This window comes from Chiloscyllium plagiosum, unplaced genomic scaffold (genome assembly GCF_037043375.1).
Source record: "Chiloscyllium plagiosum isolate Xiang-an unplaced genomic scaffold, Cpla_swu_hap1 HiC_scaffold_8, whole genome shotgun sequence".
In the NCBI taxonomy this organism is placed as follows: Eukaryota; Metazoa; Chordata; class Chondrichthyes; order Orectolobiformes; family Hemiscylliidae; genus Chiloscyllium; species Chiloscyllium plagiosum.
Window position 1 is genome coordinate 27,532,857 of NW_028270146.1, and position 18,541 is coordinate 27,551,397.

An 18,541-nucleotide genomic window follows, 5' to 3' on the forward strand; every position below is an offset into this window, starting at 1 on the left:
AATCTTTGTTTCCTTAGGTGTAACAAGCTTTTTAAGAATAACTATTGCTGAATGAAAGGTCTGGCCCTGAAAACAACGATGAAGCCTCTGTATGCTGATCAATTCATGAGAAGTCTCAATCATATATTGACTGGCTTGTTATTGTTGTTAAGATGATAGTGGGGGTGATGTCCAACTTGCCTAACAAGTCTACCCAAGCACCGTCAGCAAACCGACTAGGGCAGGCAAGTGGACTGACTCAGCTTGATTCAAAAAGCCACCTTGTATTACATTGTTCAACATAAGCCTTCAGTGAAAAGCTATCAAATGTATATGGTCTCCTTGTTATGAGGGAAATTCAGTGCCCTGATGGTGTGTGAGCTCCAGAGTGTTGGAATTCCTTTTATGTCTTGAGTATAAACTCTGGCAGACGTGCGAGAGGCAGCACTACTATGGTCCACTGGTAGCTGCAATAAACTGACAGACATTGATTTCACAAGAGGCATCTGGTGGCACCCAATATCCTGTGAGACAGTCCTCTGACGTGGCAACCTTACAATTCTAATTCACATTCACAGGAGTTTGAAGCATTGAGTAGTCAATGGCATGTACCCTAGCAGAGCACAGATCTTTCATCCTCTTGTGGCATTGGAGCCAAGCCCATTTGAGCCAACCTCAGGTGCTGACGTCTGTAACCACCTCTGTCCAGGTTGCTTTCATCAATCGGGGTGACCTCTTATTGCCAGCTGCAGGGAAAAGAACTTGGTTTCTCACATGAACAACCTTCAGGAGAATCTTGTGGGAGACATTTTGACAAAGCTGTGGCACTGCTTTTCTCCTGGTCTCTCACATCTCCAGGGCTGCGTTGGGGTGATGCACAGAGACTTGACTGATGCTCCTGGGTTGCAAGGAGTGAAGTACAATTCAACACTGAGAATCCTCAGTAGGTTACATTAATGTCAACTGCACATCATTAAAGTTCCCACCACAGAGATCACCAGGTCTGTCAGTCTAGCTTTCTTTGAGGCCAGTCAGGACCCCGCTTCATTTGCCACTTGCTGCAAAATCTGAGCCACTATGTTCCTGTTGAATTTTAAATGGAGTCAAATATAGGTCTAGAAGAATCCAGCAGTCTTACCTACACCTCAATGTATGAAAATAGTCTAGATGTTGGAGCAGAATTTTATCAGGCGCTCAACAGTGGTGAGATATGTAGTAGATTCAGGCAACTTATTTGGTAAGATCCATCTAGATGTAGAGATCATTTCATCGTATCGTGATACAAGATTCTTACTAGGCATTGGTAAGTTCTCGGTTGAACTTACCAAACTTACCATACAAACTAGCCACTAGGAAAACCAGAGCAGGTTTTTGGCAGGTTCAACTCGCCACTTCCTCCAAAAGAGCTCTACATTGGACACCAGGCACCAACATCTCGGTACTCACTCCACGGACACTGGCCATATGCATGCCACGTCCACGTACATCCAAGTTAGATTCCAATCTCTATGAACCATAATATGTCTAATCCATTTACAGGAATCTTTAATACTTCAATGGTGCAATTGGGTTGGACCAACAACTACCATCATAATGTTGTTGCAATCAACATTGTGTTCAGATTCACACCCAGTTAATGCAGGGGACCAAAATGCATCTTTAGGCTCTTCACTCATCATAGCTCTGCGTTTACCTGGATGCTTGTGGCATCCTGTTTGTTCCCCCCTCCTCCCCACCCCCCACCATTGCCCCCCACCCAGAGATACCAGGAACATATTATGACTATCTTGCCATTTAGCGCAGACACAAGGCAAGAAGCTTGCCACAGTTGTCAGCAGGACTCATTCCAGTCAAGGTGGGTAACCTCTACTCAGGGGAACCCAACACAATAAGTCAAGAGCAACCTCCAATACCAGTACAGGCCCTGCTTGAAATGATCAGAGTCAGGATCATCTTCTGAACAAGTGGTGAGGAGCTGAATGACCTGCACCACATCACCCATGCTGACTATTTCTGCCCTATTATGAACTATTTTTCTCTTGGAATGAGAGAGTGTGAGAGAGATACAAGAATTATGTAAATTGAAAGTGCATGGCACAGCTATTGAAGTTGGTGCTGGTCGGGAGGTTTCCTGAGTGAGTGAATGAGTGTGTAGGCCACGCAGAGGGCATGCAGTGTTAGTGGTGTTGCAGATTGTGGTGGGTGAGAGTGAGTGGGGGAAGATGTTACATGCATTAATGAGAGTGGTCATACATGAACCTTCGTTGGAGGTGGATCCAGTAGTAGATATTGAGTGAACATGAGGTATCGAAGAAAAGAAGATGGCACTTATGATGGACATTGACTTCTTTCAACAGTGCTGATGGCTGGTCTAACCTGGGTGGCAACTTCAGACCAGGATGGCATGGACTGGTGTCATGCCCTTTAATGCTGCTCCCGGTAGGGGAGAGAAAATCTCATCTCATGCACCATTCCAACCAGTAGGAGCTCCAGGATATTGCATGAAAAGTAGAGTGCCGATTTCCCCATTTGCCATGTTTGGAGGAAAAGTCAATGGAGGGTGGCTCTGGTCTAACAGTGCTTAGTAACAGCCATTTAAATGTGGCGTGAGCACCAGTCATGATACTCAATTCTCCAATCTCCAGTGAAAGGTGGAGATGCTCTGGGGACGGCATGCAGAAAGAGCAGGCGGAAATCAAATGCCGTATGTGCCATGAGGCGAAAATGGCAATTATGGCAGCGTGTTTGATAAAATAAGGAGAGAAAATGCATTGAGCTTTGCTGCAAGATTCACTCCACCCAATCAACATGATTCGCAAAAAGCCAAAAAACTGTAAGATTCAGCCCATTGCCTAATTTCTCTGGGTCTATGATATATTAGTCTATGTTGTACATGATTCTGGCCAAAATCTGTTGAAAGAGCAACACACTTATTTACAAATGCTTAGTATAAATATTTATATCTTTTTTGATGAAAAGTTTGAAGATATGAGTTTTGGACTAGAAACATCTGACCACTGACAAATTAGTCAGGATGTGTGAACAAGCTATATCCTGACTCCAATCTGCCCTATAATTTAAGTTTTTCACGTTGTGCGGCAGATGCATTGAATTGCATGGGTTCTTTACATTTTATTTGCTTGGCCCCCATATGCTTAATAAAATAAAAGAGATGACTTGCAAAGGAACATTCATGCGGCTGTACGGACAAGTGGCCCTGCAGCTAGAAGGAAGTTTTGCTTTCTGGCCAGTTTGTAGTGGGTTTGATTACTAATGTCACCTGAAGTGTAAACGTGTTTGTTTAAATATTATCTGTCCACACATGGTTCAATAGGTGATGTGCTGTTTAGAATCAAGTTGCTTCACCTTGGAATACTGCAGAAAAACTGAAATTGTCCAGTCCTAATGTTGGAACCTTACATCTAGAAACAAGTATTGTAGCCCATTATCAGTCTGACTTAATCTTAACTTTCAAACAAGCAGTATGCGTAGGTTTTACGAAATTGTTCCACATGATTTGGTAACATGTTCATTTTAACTCACTCTATTCATTATTGCAAGTGCAGCTTTACCTAGATTAAAATGAATGGTTAAGTGCTTTATTTAACATACTGGACAGAGGAACTTCATATAAGCATGTTGAGTCATTTGCAATGAGCTCTGCAATGAGACCTGTAGGAGATAAAAAAAATAGGAAACACTGGAGATACTCAGCAAATAAGGCTAATATACTAAGAAAGCACTAGATTATTCATGTCTCAGGTGAGACATATTGCAGAAAAAAAGGTTTTATACCAAGAATATTGACTGTCTCCTGCTTTCTTAAGATATGCTTTCCGACCTGTTGTATATCTCTAGCCTTTTCTTATTTTACTTCAGATTTTCATCATTTATGGTTTTTTGCTTTTTAGTTATGACATTAATAGACTCTGAATTTTCTAAATCTATTCTAAGTCTATTCATAGGGAATGAGTTGCATTAATTTTTCTTTTTATCAATATCTAGGTGCAGTAGCCACTGCTGAGTTTATAGTGGAGAGTGCTGGGATTCTAAGACTGGATCTACGAAGGAATAGAATTAGGACTGGAGGTCTGATGGCCCTATCTTTCGCACTGAGACTAAATCATTCATTGGTCAGACTGGATTTGGACAAGGAACCAATGGGTGAGACAGTAAGTAGGCAAGGGTTGGTCAGTGAGTAACTGCTTTAGGTGAATTATTACTTTTGCAAATTCACTCAGCATACTTGTCTTCACAGTGGCTTGAATAACAATATCTTTATGCCACCCGGATAAAGGAGAGAGTGAGACTAATTATGTGATGAAAGCTTTGCCAAAATTGAAATAGCTCACAGCATATTGGTAAAATTCCTAATGAGCTGCAAAGATAAAGATGCCTATAAAATATGATATGGCCTTTGAAGGAGTTACTGTTGTATTAAATCTCTTCTTTCTGCCAATTGCATCTCTTCTCACAGCATTGGAATCGTGCTGGGCACATTTCAAGAGATACCAATTGGACACAAACTATTTTGTCATAAACGCTGAATGGCAAACCATTCATTTTCTTAACTGACAGGCACTTTTGTGCACTCCAGCTGGGGTCTATCAACTGAGGTACCTTTTTACAGTCAAGGTAGGGTTTTGTGCAGTGGTAGCATCTCTATCTCTGAGCTTGGGGGCCTGGGTTCAAGGTCAACTCACCCTGGAGATGTGTCATACCATGTCTGAGCAAGTTACTTGAAAATTATTAGACCCTGGGCCAGGAGATGGAAATGTGTTGCTGGAAAAGCGCAGCAGGTCAGGCAACATCTAGGGAACAGGAGAATCGACGTTTCGGGCATTAGCCCTTCTTCAGGACCTCCTGGGCCTGGTGTTTTAAATCCCAGCTGCCTTGGTAGTCTGATATAAACTGTGTGGATCGTTGATTCAAAGATGATTAAAAAAAGTATGTTGGGGTCTATAGCACAATGGTAGTGCCCTACCTCTGTGCCAGAATGTCCAGCGCCAAGTCTCATTTACAATAGAGTGTACCATAATATGTTCAAACGGGTTAACTAGAACTAAATATTAATTCTCCAGGATGATGCCAAGGTACAAATTGGCTAAAGGAAGACTTAAACAAATACAGTTTTGCGTTACCAGAGAAAATCCACTTTAAAATTTTGGGAAACCAAAGATAATAGCTTATCAATTCCTGTTACTAAGAAAATGAGGTTAGTGTATTGAAGAGGTTCCTTTACATAAAGAATTGTTGAAAAATGAAGTGGTTCATCACAGACAGTAGTTGAGATACAGACCTTTGTTCCTTTTAAGGGAACAGCTGATAAATATTTGAAGATAGAGGTACAGGACTACATTAACAGACCAGATTAGTTCTGGGTTAATCTAGCAGTGTACAGACACAAAGGACCAAATGGTCCACTTCTATGCTGCTAACTTCTAACATTTGTTTTTGTTTTCGTATTCATCTCAAAAAAAATTCTTTGTTAAGTAAGGATATGTAGTGCAAACTGAGGAATCCCCTTATGTTATATGAAGAATATGCTTTATGAATCTTATATATTAAAACATAATCCAACAATAGTCCTTGCTTGCCGTAGAATGAGTGCAATGGAGATTCAGCAGAATAATGCTGAGAATGTTTCCATACTGTAGGGAATCTAATCTAATTATCTAATGAGCAGAGATTGAGGAAATGGGGCCTATGTTCTTTCAAGTTTTAAAGAACAAGGGGTGATCTCATTTAAACTTGCAAGATTCTTATAGAGCATGACAGGATGGATGTAGGTATGATGCTCCCCTTAGCTGGAGAATCTACAACCAGAGGGCAGAGGTTCAGAAAAAGGGGTCATTTAGTGAAGGCTATTTTCTTTACACAGAGACTGGTGAATCTTTGGAAATCTCTACCCTGAGGGCTTGGAAGTTCAACCATTGAGCATGTTCAAGGTAGAAATTCATAAGTTTCTGTTTGCTGAAGACATACAGTCGGTTCTGCTGTAAGGTGGTAGTTCTGCTGTCATGTAATTTTGTGTTATAAGAAAATCACACGATAGCACCATTTAAACCAATGGTGCTGGAATCACATTATAACCAACACATGCTTTAAATGTTTGCGCTTTAGAAACAGTATGCTCAGTTCATCAATTTTGTTACAGTGAATTTGTGTTAACGAAATGTACGTAACAGCAGAATGACTTGTAAAGGGACTGGGGGGACAGCATGGGAACTTTATATTGAGATCAACCACAATCTAGTTATGTGGCTGGATGGGGTGAGTGGCTTACTCTTGTTCCTACATTCCTCCTGTTTCTGAAACATCCAGCTGTCATTTTTGCTCACAGACACAGGTACTGTATTAACTTTAACACATGGAAAAAAAGACTGTTAAAATAATAAGTGTGACCTAAATTATTCCTGCCTGGTCAGGTAGACATTAAAGATCCCATGGAAGGGTTTGAAGTATATCAGGAAGTTCTCTGCATGTTATGACTAACTTTTAATGAACAACCAATGCCACCAAACATCTTGCTCTGAGCAATGAATAAATGATACATTAGACTTTTACTTGCCTACAGACATTCATTGAGGTGTTGTACAGAAGATTCCTAATATCCAACCATCCAAAAAAGCAGTGTCCTCTCTGGAGATCTGGGGCATAGGTGAATAGGGCAAACAATTGAGTATCTCCTGAATCAATCAATTTGAAAAATCATTAATACGTAGCACAGTCTTAATCAGGAACTGTCAGTTAAGATAGTGAATTCAAAAGCAAATCCAATACAATAAGTGAGAGAAGGAAAAATTGTTAGAAGAAACTAAAGAAATAGAATGAAAAAGTAAAAGTAAAAAGCAGTACTTGCTGCGTTAATATTCAGTCTTAAATACTCACCAAACAAGCTTGATATCCCTAACATTCAACAAGAAACCTGAACCTGCATCTGACAGCCTGAAAGTGCTTTACCATGTGCACAATGAGCTTTTAAGATGGTATGGGTGCAAGGGATGTTGGTGTTAAGTAGATGCCTACTGAATGGTGAGTTGTTGTGGGAATGGCACCAGGTAAGATGGGAGGGAAATGAGATGTGAGAGATGCTGTTGGGATGTGGTAGGTAATTAGGAAGATGAGTTTGGTAAAACAAGGCAAGAGAACTCACTAGACCTTGCAGCAAGGAACTCTGCAATAAATCTGAGGAACTTGGACTTAGCCAAAAAAAAAGATTCAGCCCATAAAGTTTCTTTGCCATATATTCCATATTCTGTATTCCTGTATATTTCTTTTTAAATTTACAACAAAAATGAAAACCTGAAGCAACAGATTATTAGCATTTATAAAAGTAATTTTCAACATCAAAGAAGTTGCTTTGCTGTTTGTAAACTATTAAAGGTTTCATATACTGGAAACACATATGTTACTGGTAAGACTAGTTGGTACTGATGAACAAGCTACAGAAACGTCACATTGTTCAAGGTATTTGAATGAGCCAAATGGCATAATGCTATTTTCAACTCCTGAATGGCTGGACCACACCCCTTGACTATCACATTAACTGCACAAATGCCATTACTGACTTACAATGTCCGATTTTCATATAAAGAATCATGTACAGTATTAGCCTCACTGATTCTTTTACAGTTAAATCCATCCCAATTAATACTGATCTATCTTATTGAAGTGCTTTGCTATGTACTCATTAGACACTACTTATTTAGAATATCTTATGTGCTGAGAGCGAGTCTTAATGTGGAAGAATTGAAGTGTTCTGGTGAGATGAACAATTTAAATGATAGTACTTCATAGCACCCTTTGAGCCACTTTAAATTTTAAATCTCACAGTGAAGCTTACCTTACACAGATTTGATTTTACTGGCCTAGTCAAATGACGAATGTTACAATATTTTCCATATCTTCAAGAGTAATCAAAAAAAATTTGCTGTTTATGTGGTTCTGCAAAATAATTCAAAAGATTTCTCTGTACACAAGACGTGCTGTAGAAATATAGATCACATTTTTTGAACCACAAACAAACCTTACTGCCCAATAACAGGTTCCTTCATAGATTTTGTTGTGTTTCTGCATGTGGCTTTTGAAGAATGATATTCTTTTGATCTGCCTGGGCTATTGACATCTCTTCGGTGATGCAGATAAATCAATAGGTGGTGAAATATGTGCAGTGCAACATGCTTTTGAATTTCAGCATCATCCTGGAGTATTTCTTTAAAATATTGCATTTGATTAAATAGTGGCAAGGTAGCAGACAGCCAGCAACAGCAGATTTAATTTAAGGATTGAAATGACTGATAGTGCATAATAAATTTTGATGCAAAAGTGTACTTACTCTGAATCAATTATAAACATCTGTAGCAATGTTAAATGTGATTCAAATGGATTTCCATGCCTTGGGGTCTCAATGGTGTGCATGTCAAATTGCTACACAAAACTATGTAATTGTTGTACATTTCCACAACTATACAACAGTCCTAGATAATCAAGTTTCTGGGGTAATTTCTGTCCCTGATGTTAGATCATTGGCTTGTTTCAACATTCCATATCCTGTTTAAATTTCAAATGAGTTAAAACTTGGTGTTACAATTTATTTAAGGAGCTGTGTTTTATTTATGTTCATTCATGGAATATGGACACTGCTATCTTGGCCAGCATTTGTTACCTGCACCTATTTGCCCTTCAGAATGTGGCGGTGAGCTGCCTCTTTAACTGTTGCAGTCCATGTGCTATTGGTCTAAGTTCCTTTACTGAGATGTTTCACAAGACTTCATGGTTCCAGCCTTCTGATTTTAATATGGAGCAGAGGAAATCCTTAAAAGCTTCCAATATGTTGTCAACCACCCAGAAAGATCCTAAGGTCTACCCTGTTCGCTCTATTTGAGATGGCAGTGTTCAAAATGTAAGTGCAGTTTGGTTACAAGTTTCTCCACCTTATAATTGAAGGCTTTGGCTATGGGGTTCAACAATATATTAGCTTTGGTCAGTTGCCACTCTGCACTGGTTGGATTTGTTACCAATTGCATCCAGTACTGCTCTCTCGCCTTTGGCTATTTCAGCATCATGCAGACTACCTGTGATACCTATTTTCCTTACATGAAATACTAAAGTTATTCTTTAAGGTGGGTATGTTTTTAACAATGCATTTTTTCTGCCCACAAGGATAACTCAAATTACTTGTAATTGTATAGTATTGAAAATAAGGGCTATGAGTGGCTATTTAGATTTGATGGACTTGGATACAGTTTTGGATTTGTAGTGCCTCAAGGCAAGGCACAGAGTGTGAGAAGGGAATTAATCAGAGAGCATATTCCTCAGTCTGCCCTGGTATAGCTTTTTGAGGTTCACACAACTGAAAATTTGCTTGCCCACATTAACTTGGCTTGAAAGAAGTACACATGTTTTAGAGGAGGGATTGAAAAAAGGAAAATTAAATGGTATTAAAAATAAATTGTCTTGTTGTTCAGCAGCGAAAATACTGATTGAAAATTAGACCATGTGCTTTCAGCAATCTCCATATTTTTCTGTTAGAAAAGATTGCAATCTCCTTTATTGTGTTACCGATATGACAAACACCCCAGCCTGTCAAACTGAGGTGGCTAAATGTTTATCTGCAAAATATGGCCCCGACTATATTTTGTTCTTCTTCAGATTTGTACAGCTGTATACAGACCTCATGAGAGACTGAGTCTCACAGCTATCATTACACATGTTTTAATTTGCAGTGGTTTCCTCACAGCTGTACCCTATGTCTTAATGAACACACCAGTCGACCACCACTGTCCTTTCTGTTACACACAAAAAAAGACTTATTGAATTTAAGTAATTACACTTCTCTACTTGCAGTTGCCAAGCAACCTAAACTCTGAACAATTAGATTTGTGGCCCTCCCCGAAGACTGCTGGAATATTACCAGCAGTTAAACATCAAGCTGACCCAATAAAGAAAGCCCCAAGTGAATTCACGAGATCAGAAAAAAAATGAAAAGACAGCTTTGCTCCACTATAATTGTACATTGGTTTAATTAGTTAGACATGGAATTCTTCCTTTACAGTCCTAGAAGTAGACTATTAACTAGGGTTCAACTAGTAGTGCTTGATCAGTTGAATATATCTTTAACTATTTCTGCGGCAGTCCCACATTATGCAAGGCCATTGGTCAGGTCAGCAAATACACAGTACTTTGGATTAAATTGATGTGTGTGCCATGATGTCGTCAACTCAGCAGCAACTGAGACTTCAATCGCTATATACATAATAAGATCAACAGATTCAGCATGGCTTCACCAAGTGGAGATCATGTCTGACAAATTTGCAAGAATTCTTTGTGGAGGTAAGAAGCAGGATAGATAAAGGGGATGCAGAAGATCTAATATATTTGGATTTTCAGAGATGTTTGATAACATACCATAGGGTGGCACAGTGGCTCAGTGGTTAGCACTTTAGCCCCACAGCACCAGGGATCCAGGTTTGATTCCAGCCTTGGGCAACTGTCTGTAGAGTTTGCACAAAGTGCAAATTGAGACTGTTGTGTGATCTGTTTCACAGAGACTTGGCTCACTCCTGCCATACCTGACTGGGCCTTGCAAGCTGAGGGGTTCTCCATACATCACGTGAACCGCATGATGTCTTTGGGTATGCTTCCTGATCAACACCTCCTGGTCCTCAGATGTGGCAACTCTGACAAGCCATTGCTCCCTGGACCTAGAATACCTCACAGCAAAATGCCATCCCTATTACCTCCCACGTGAGTTCACTTCCACCATCCTGACAGCAGTCTACATACCACTCCAGGTGGATGTGAAGAATGCTCAGGATGAAATTTTCACCGCCACAAACACTGCAGAGATGAAATTCCCTGAGGCTTTATTCATCATGGCCAGCGACTTCAACCAAGCTAACCTCAAGTGGGTGCTGCCAAAACACCACCAACACATTGGCCCAGCTGGAGGACCGAACATCCTGGAACACTGGTACACAACCATTCAAGATGGCAACTGCTCCGTCCCACGCCCAAACTTCGGAAAATCAGCACTGTGTTCCTCCCAGCCCACAAACAAGAGCTGAAACAGGAGGACACTTCACAGAAAGAAATACAATGCTGGTCTGAGGCAGCGAAAGAGTGTCTCTGGGACTGCTTGGAGTCGGTGGGCTGGATCATGTTCAAGTACTCAGTGGGAAACCGAGTCAAGTACACCACCACCATTACAGACTTCATTAACAAATACGTGGAAGACTGCATGCTGAAGAAGTCAATCTGAGTGTGCCGCTATCAGAAATCTTGGATGAAACAGGAAATCCACTCCTTGTCAAAGACCAGGCACACAGCATTCATTTCAAATGACCCAGAACAGTACAAGAGATCCAGATATAACCTCCGCAAAGCCATCAGAAATGCCAATAGGTAGTACTCGGACAAAGTTAGAGGTACAAATCAATCTTACTGACTCCTGCAACATGTGGCAAGGCCTAAACAACATAACAGGATACAGAGTGAAACAGAGCAAGATAATGGACAAAGACACCTCCCTCCCTGATGCAGTCAATGCTTTCTATGTTCAGTTCAAGCAGAATGTCAGCAGCGCAGTGTTACCTTCACAGACAGCCCTAGATGAACATGTTCATCAACATCACCGCTGCAGATCAGTGTGTCAACCCAAGGAAAGCGACAGGTGCAGATAAAGTCCCTGGCTATGCACTTAGATCTGTGCAGACCAGCTAGTGGAGATACTCAATGACATCTTCAACCTCTGCCTCCTACAAGTCGAAGTCCACACCTGCTTTAAGAAGACCACCAGCAACCCTGTACCTATGCCTTACGGCGGCATGGTGGCTCAGTGGTTAGCACTGTAGCCTCACAGCACCAGGGACCCGGGTTCAATTCCAGTCTTGGGCGACTGTCTGTGTGGAGTTTGCACATTCTCCCCGTGTCTGCATTGGTTTCCGCTGGGTACTCCAGTTTCCTCCCACAGTCCAAAGATGTGCAGGTTAGGTGAATTGGCCATGCTAAATTGCCCGTAGTGTTAGGTGCATTAGCCAGAGGGAAATAGGTCTAGGTGGGCTACTCTTCGGAGGGTCGGTGTAGACTTGTTGGGCCGAAGGTCCTGTTTCCACACTGTAGGGAATGTAATCTTAATGACTACTGCCCAATGGCTCTGATCTCCATAATTGTGAAGTGCTTCAAAAGGATGGTCATGGCCTACATCAATTCTTGTCTCCCAGCCTACCTCAATCCCCTATTCTTTACCTGCCGATGTAATAGGTCCACAGTGGATGCCATTTCCCCAGCCCTGCACTCATCCTTGGAACATCTGGACAAAAAGAACATCTATATCAGACTCCTGCTCATTGACCTCAGCTCCGTCTTTAACACTATTACTCCCTCTAGACTGATCTCAAAATTCCATGACTTAGGTCTCAGTTCTACTCTCTGCAACTGGATCCTAAGCTTCCTGACCCATGGACTGCAATCAGTGAAGATAGACAATTGCATCTCCTCCACTATAATACTCAATGTTAAAGCCCCCAAAGGATATAGAAAGGAGATAGAAGGTTTGGTGACATGGTGCAATGATAATAACATCTCTCTCAATGTTGGCAAAACTAAAGAACTGATCATTGACTTCCGGAAGAAAGGAGAAGAACATGCCCCTATCTGCATCAACGGAGCTGAGGTGGAGTGTTGACAGTGTCAGGTTCCTATGAATGAAGATAACTGACAATCTGTCCTGGGCTTCCCACATGGATGTGACGATCAAGAAAGCACAAAAACGTTTCTTCTTCCTCAGCTCAAGAAATTTGGCCTGTCCATAAGAACCCTCACCAATGTTTGCAATGCATACTGTCTAGGTGCATAAGCCTGGTATGGCAACTGCCTGTCCAGGACTGTAAGGAACTACAGAAGGTTGTGCGCATAAGCCTGGTATGGCAACTGCCTGTCCAGGACTGTAAGGAACTACAGAAGGTTGTGCGCACAGCCCAGACCATCTCAGAAGCCAACCTCCCATCAGCAGACTCCATTTACACTTATTGTTGCAATGAAAAGGCTACCAACATCATCAAAGACCCATCTCACCCCGGTAATGCTCTCCTTCAATCTCCTCCATCAGGCAGAAGATACAGAAGCTTGAACACACACACACACACACGTTTGAGAACAGTTTCTTCCTTGCTGTTATTAGACTGGTGAATGGACTCTCTAATTTCAAATAATGCTGATTTTGCTCATGTTGACCATGCCTACTGCATGTCCTGTGCAGTGTAACCTGTATGCCTTACTCTGTCCAATTTTTTTTTTCATGCTAAGATCTGTATGTCCCTGCTTACTGTACTGCTCACAAACAAAGCATATCACTGTAGTTAAGTACATGTGACAATAAATCAAATCAATCAATCAATCAATCATTCTCCCCATGTCTGCATGGGTTTTCTGCAGGTGCTCTGGTTTCCCCCCACACTCCAAAGATATGCAGGTTATGTGGATTGGCCATGCTAAATTGCCCATAGTGTCCAGACATATGCAGGCTAGGGGAATTAGCTATGGGAAATGCAGAGTTACAGGAATAGGGTAGGAGGCTGGGTCTGAGTGGGATGCTCTTCGGAGAGTTGGTGTGAACTTGATGGGCTGAATGGCCTGCTTTCACACTGTAGGGATTCTATTCTCTCCTTAATAGTTTAAGAACCATGGTGTTGAGCATAGTATATCAGCATGGAGAGATGATTGGCTAACTATTAGTAGACAGAGAGTTGGGTTAAGCTGGGTATTTTCAGGATGGCAACCTGTATCTAGAAGAGTGCCACAGGGATTAGTGTTGGGGGCAATTATTTACAAAATATATAAATGACTTGGATGAGAGAAGTGAATATACTGCAGCCAAGGTAATGGATGACTCAAAAATAGATGGGAAGATAAGAATCAGAAGAAGGATATCAGGAGGGCAAAAACTTAGCAGATGGAATATAATGGGGAAATTTTGAGATTGTGGCAGAAGGAATAGAGAAATTGAATTTTTAAAAATATTTTCAATTTAAATAGAAAAAGACTGCAGCATGTTACAGAACAGAAAGATTTGGGCGTCTTAATGAATGAATCACAAAACGCGAGTGTTCAAATTCAACAGATAACAGGTAAGGCAAATTGAATTTGGCCTTTATTTCAAAAGGAATGGAACATAAGTGTAGGGGGTTTTGTTGAAACCATTTGTCAGAACACAGCTGGAATATGGTGAAGTGAACTGGGCCCCTTATCTCAGTAAAGAAACACTGGCAATGGGGACAGCCCAGAGAAGGATCACAGGTATGGGATGTTGAGTTCATTGGGCCTGTACCCATTGGAATTGAGAAGAAGGAGAGGTGACCTTATTGAAATATACAAGGTTCTTAGAGGACCTGACAGGGTAGATATGGAAAGGTTGTTTCTCCTTGTGGGAAATTCTAGGACCAGAGGTCATAATCTCAGAGTAAAATGGGTGCCAATTTAAGACAGAGCTGAGGAGGAATTGCTCCTCTCAGACAGTGGGGTAAAAACAATGACTGCAGATGCTGGAAACCAGATTCTGGATTAGTGGTGCTGCAAGAGCACAGCAGGCAGCATCCAAGGAGCTTCGAAATCAAGCTCCTTGGATGCTGCCTGAACTGCTGTGCTCTTCCAACACCACTAATCCAGAATCCTCTCAGACAGTGGTCAATCTGTGGAATTCTTGACCACAGAGGGCTGTGGAGGCTGGGTTGTGAAGCATATCCAAGGCTGAGAGAGACAGCTTTTTAATCAGTGAGGGAATAAAACCTTATAGGGAAAAGGCAGAAAAGCGAAGTTGAGAATGATCAGGTCAACCATGATCTAATCGAATGGCACTGCAAACTCAATGGGCTGAATAGCCTACTTCTGCTCCTACGTCTTATGGATTGACATTGGAAGGAAGAACTATTTGTTTTCCAAAGAGCCCTTCATTTTTTTTCAATGTCACTCTATTGATTTTCGAACAACAGTCAGCTTTATTCAGGCCACTGGCTGCTTGTTGGGCAGGCCACAGCACCAAGTCAAATCCGATACGAGATGGGCTGAAATCGGATGGAACCCCGGATCTAGCGTGTAAAGTGTGAGGTGCAGATGTGATGAGCCAAGTGACATCCGTCTGCACCGTAACAATTCTGGGATTCTCACATTGTGGGGAGACTTGGTCTTGGTCAGAGGGGTTCTGTAGGGAGATGGAGGAGGAGAGGGGCTGGTGAGTGAGCCAGAGACGAACGGAATGTCTGATAATGGGAAAGGTTAGTATCGTGGTACTGAATCTCTGTTTGCGGGGCAGGAGCAGAGCAGATGGTAAGTGTGGAGGGAAAACTGCAGATCCCCTGACACAGAAGCAATATTGTAAAGTCACTTAATGTACTTAATGGAACCAAAACTTCTTGGCCTCCTTTCACCTGATAACTTTCCTGAGACCAGGGACATCAGCAGTCTCTGCTAAAATGACAGCAACACAATCTCATTAAAATAACCATACTGCCTGTTACATTGTGTAGAAGCGTAATACCGAACGTGAAACATAAACTCTGTCTCTCTCTCTCTGCAGATGCTGCCAGACTTGCTGAGTTTCTCCAGATTCCTCTCTGTTTCCTCAAATATGGTGGAAGCAGAGACTTTGAACATTTTAAAGTCAGAGATAGCTAAGCCTCTAATATGCAATAAGGGTGAAAGCTTTTCAGGAGGTGGGTGGGATTGTGGGGTAAGCAGCTTAGCTATGGCCTGATTGAATGGTGGAATCAGAATTAAGGGGCCTACTCCTGCTCCTTATTAGTATGTTTGAATTACATGTTTTTCTCACACAGATTCTGGACTTTACATTGAGTCTATTTTTCACATTGCTCCATGTGGGTAATGAAATGTTACAAAGTTGGTTTGGTACATATGCTGTAGAGCAGCAGTAAATGATGTGCAACCCAGATACACATGTATACATGTGAATAAATCATTTTGGAATACTATAATAACAATACTATAACAATATAACACTGCCTCCTGTGAGTGGGTTCGTCAATCAAACTTACTCCACCTCTGATAACACCAGAGGTCATGGAGTTTGATATATGTTGAGTACCTATTTCAGATTTATAGCTATTTAACCTTTCACCCAAACCAGACCCATACATTTTTGGGTTTATAGTACCCTAGGTTTTCCATCTGATCTTGTGTAAAAATATAAAAAGATGGCAAAAAAAAACAAATATAGTCTTGGATTTCCAAGTCACATATTTTGTGCCCATTCCCATTAGAAGCAAAATGCTGTGCATGCTGAAAATCTGAAGCAAACACAGAAAATGTTGAGGAAACTCAGCAGGTCTGGCAGCATTTGCAGAGAGAAATACAGTTAAGATTTTAAGTCAGGACTATTATGAAAGATGAACCAGGAGTAACTCCTTTAAACTTTGTTCCAAGGAGGTCCAGGATGCTGAAGTGTTTAACAGCAAGAACTTTATTATGGAGATAGCAAGGTTGGATTCAGTTGTTCCCACCCAAAGTGGCTGATCACATCATGAATACATCACATGATCAGACTCTTAAAGTGACAGTCCATCATACTTCCAGAAATACAAAAGGTCACCAATTTACAAATGTCAGACTTATGAACACTCATACGTATGACAAAGATCCCATTCAGAGATTAGTTTTTGTTCATTATTGATAAACAATATTTATTCTAACAATCCAATGTGCGAGTGTTTGCTTGTATGTATGAGTGGCTATTTTATATTGTAATGTATTGTGTTCTGACTTGCATGGAAATCATCTTAAAAACATAATTTAGAATGGAACCCATTTGTAACCCAGGGACTGCCTTTACACAGCACTTTGCTCCACATGAAAATAGTGCCGTGGGATCATTTATGTTCAGTTGAGAGAACAGCTGGGAACTTGATGTAACATCTCAGCTTGAACCTCTGACAGCACTCCCACAGCATCTACCCTGCAATGTGTCAGCATAGTACTGAGTGCAGGGCTGCACCAGTATGTGCAAAATAAGGAACAATGGGCACCATTATGCTATTTCTTCCATTAAGGGCCTGGAAGACTCTGGGCTGCTCTATAACTGCTGCCTGTGCCGCTGTGTGAACTGCTGAGATGTGAGTGCAAGACCATGACTTTGTCTCCCAACCTAGGAGCTCCAGGAGACAAAGGTGCTCATTCCCCGGTGCCAGCTGGAAACTCATTTCAAACAGGGACAGGCACAAACAGTAATTTCAGAAGCAAGAGAGAGGACAAGTGGAGGGTGGGAGATTGGGAAACAAAACAATCATGCAAACCCCTGACCCATCACTAATGTACTTTTTCAGAGTCCTCATTAAATATCGCAGCTATTCAACAATAAAAGGAAAACTCTTCTAAGGTGGACATTTATTTTTTATACCTCTTTGCCAGCTGTTTTTCTGTCATCCAGATTTAATATGCAGTTGCATGTATTTGCATATTAAAGGTCTAATTAGCTCCTGAGAGCATGTGTGTGAGAGTAGTAATAATTAGTATGGTGCCCGCTTGGGACCAATCTCTGGTGCATTCCTGTAGAATCCTGTGCCTTGTGCTGGTCTCTTGGAGTTAGTAGTGACCATGTGCAGTTTGTAGTTGTCTTTGTTCCGAGACGCTGAGGGGCTGTACTGCATATGACTCCATACTTGTACTTTTCGTCTCTTTGAAGTGTCTTGTCTGATCTCTCTGAATTGCCTGTCATTTAGCCAGATGCGGAAACTTGGGCACTGCTATCATGACAGGTTTAGAAAAAAAAATCCATTTTTACTCCTTACATTAAGGTCTCAGTTAAGTGACTAATAACAAGCTCGGATCCAGGATATCTATCAAAAATTACTCCTCGCAAAAATTTATGGATTGTTCAAAATACAGTTACCATCCACTCACATCTACGTTTTCTGCTGAATTTACAAAAGAGAGAAGCTTTGGTCCCAGTTTTGTTTGAAAGGAGCCTTTTCACTGTAAAGCCTGCAGGAACAATTGAACAGACTGAGGCCATTTAGCTTCTTAAACCTGAACCTCCTTTCAATGAGATGTCTTTTAGTCCTTAACAAGGCACACTTCATCATCCTTTGTGGTACAATTTGTACGTGAACTTCACTGGGCAGCAGTACACAGTCCACATGGTTATAGAATTTAAAAAAATATTTTCATGGGATTTGTGGGCCAGCATTTATTTCATTGACCCTAGTTGCCCTTCAGGAGGTAGTGGTGATCTGCCTTCTAGAACTACTGTAGGCCATGTGCTGTAAGTTGATCCATAATGGCCTTAGAAAGGAATTTCAGAATTTTGATCCAGAAACAGTAAAGGAACAGTGTTATGTTTCTAAATCAGGATGGTGAATGGCTTGGAAGAGAACTTGCATGTGGTGGAGTTCCCATGTATCTGCTGTCCTTATTCTTCTTGAGGGAAGTGGTGTGTGTTTCTTTAGTTGGTTTCAGGCAAAGCAACTATTGGGATTGTGTAGGTGCCTCTGAGTTGGGCAAAGATAGGGCATAAGTCAGCTGCTAGACAATTCCTCATTGCGTTCCACTAAAG

The 18,541-nt window shown here is 41.3% G+C and overlaps 1 protein-coding gene across 3 annotated transcripts in view; it reads left to right on the plus strand.

Moving 5' to 3' along the window:
- LOC122553415 (protein phosphatase 1 regulatory subunit 37) overlaps positions 1-18,541 on the plus strand; it is a 266,984-nt gene that overhangs the window by 126,088 nt on the left and 122,355 nt on the right. For 2 of the 3 annotated variants that reach the window (XM_043697155.2, XM_087989666.1), the window contains one exon: positions 3,985-4,151. In XM_043697155.2, the coding sequence (XP_043553090.2) occupies positions 3,985-4,151 (167 nt within the window). Of the gene's footprint in view, positions 1-17; positions 141-3,984; positions 4,152-18,541 lie in introns of those variants that run through there. The other variant, XM_087989667.1, reaches the window with a different exon arrangement.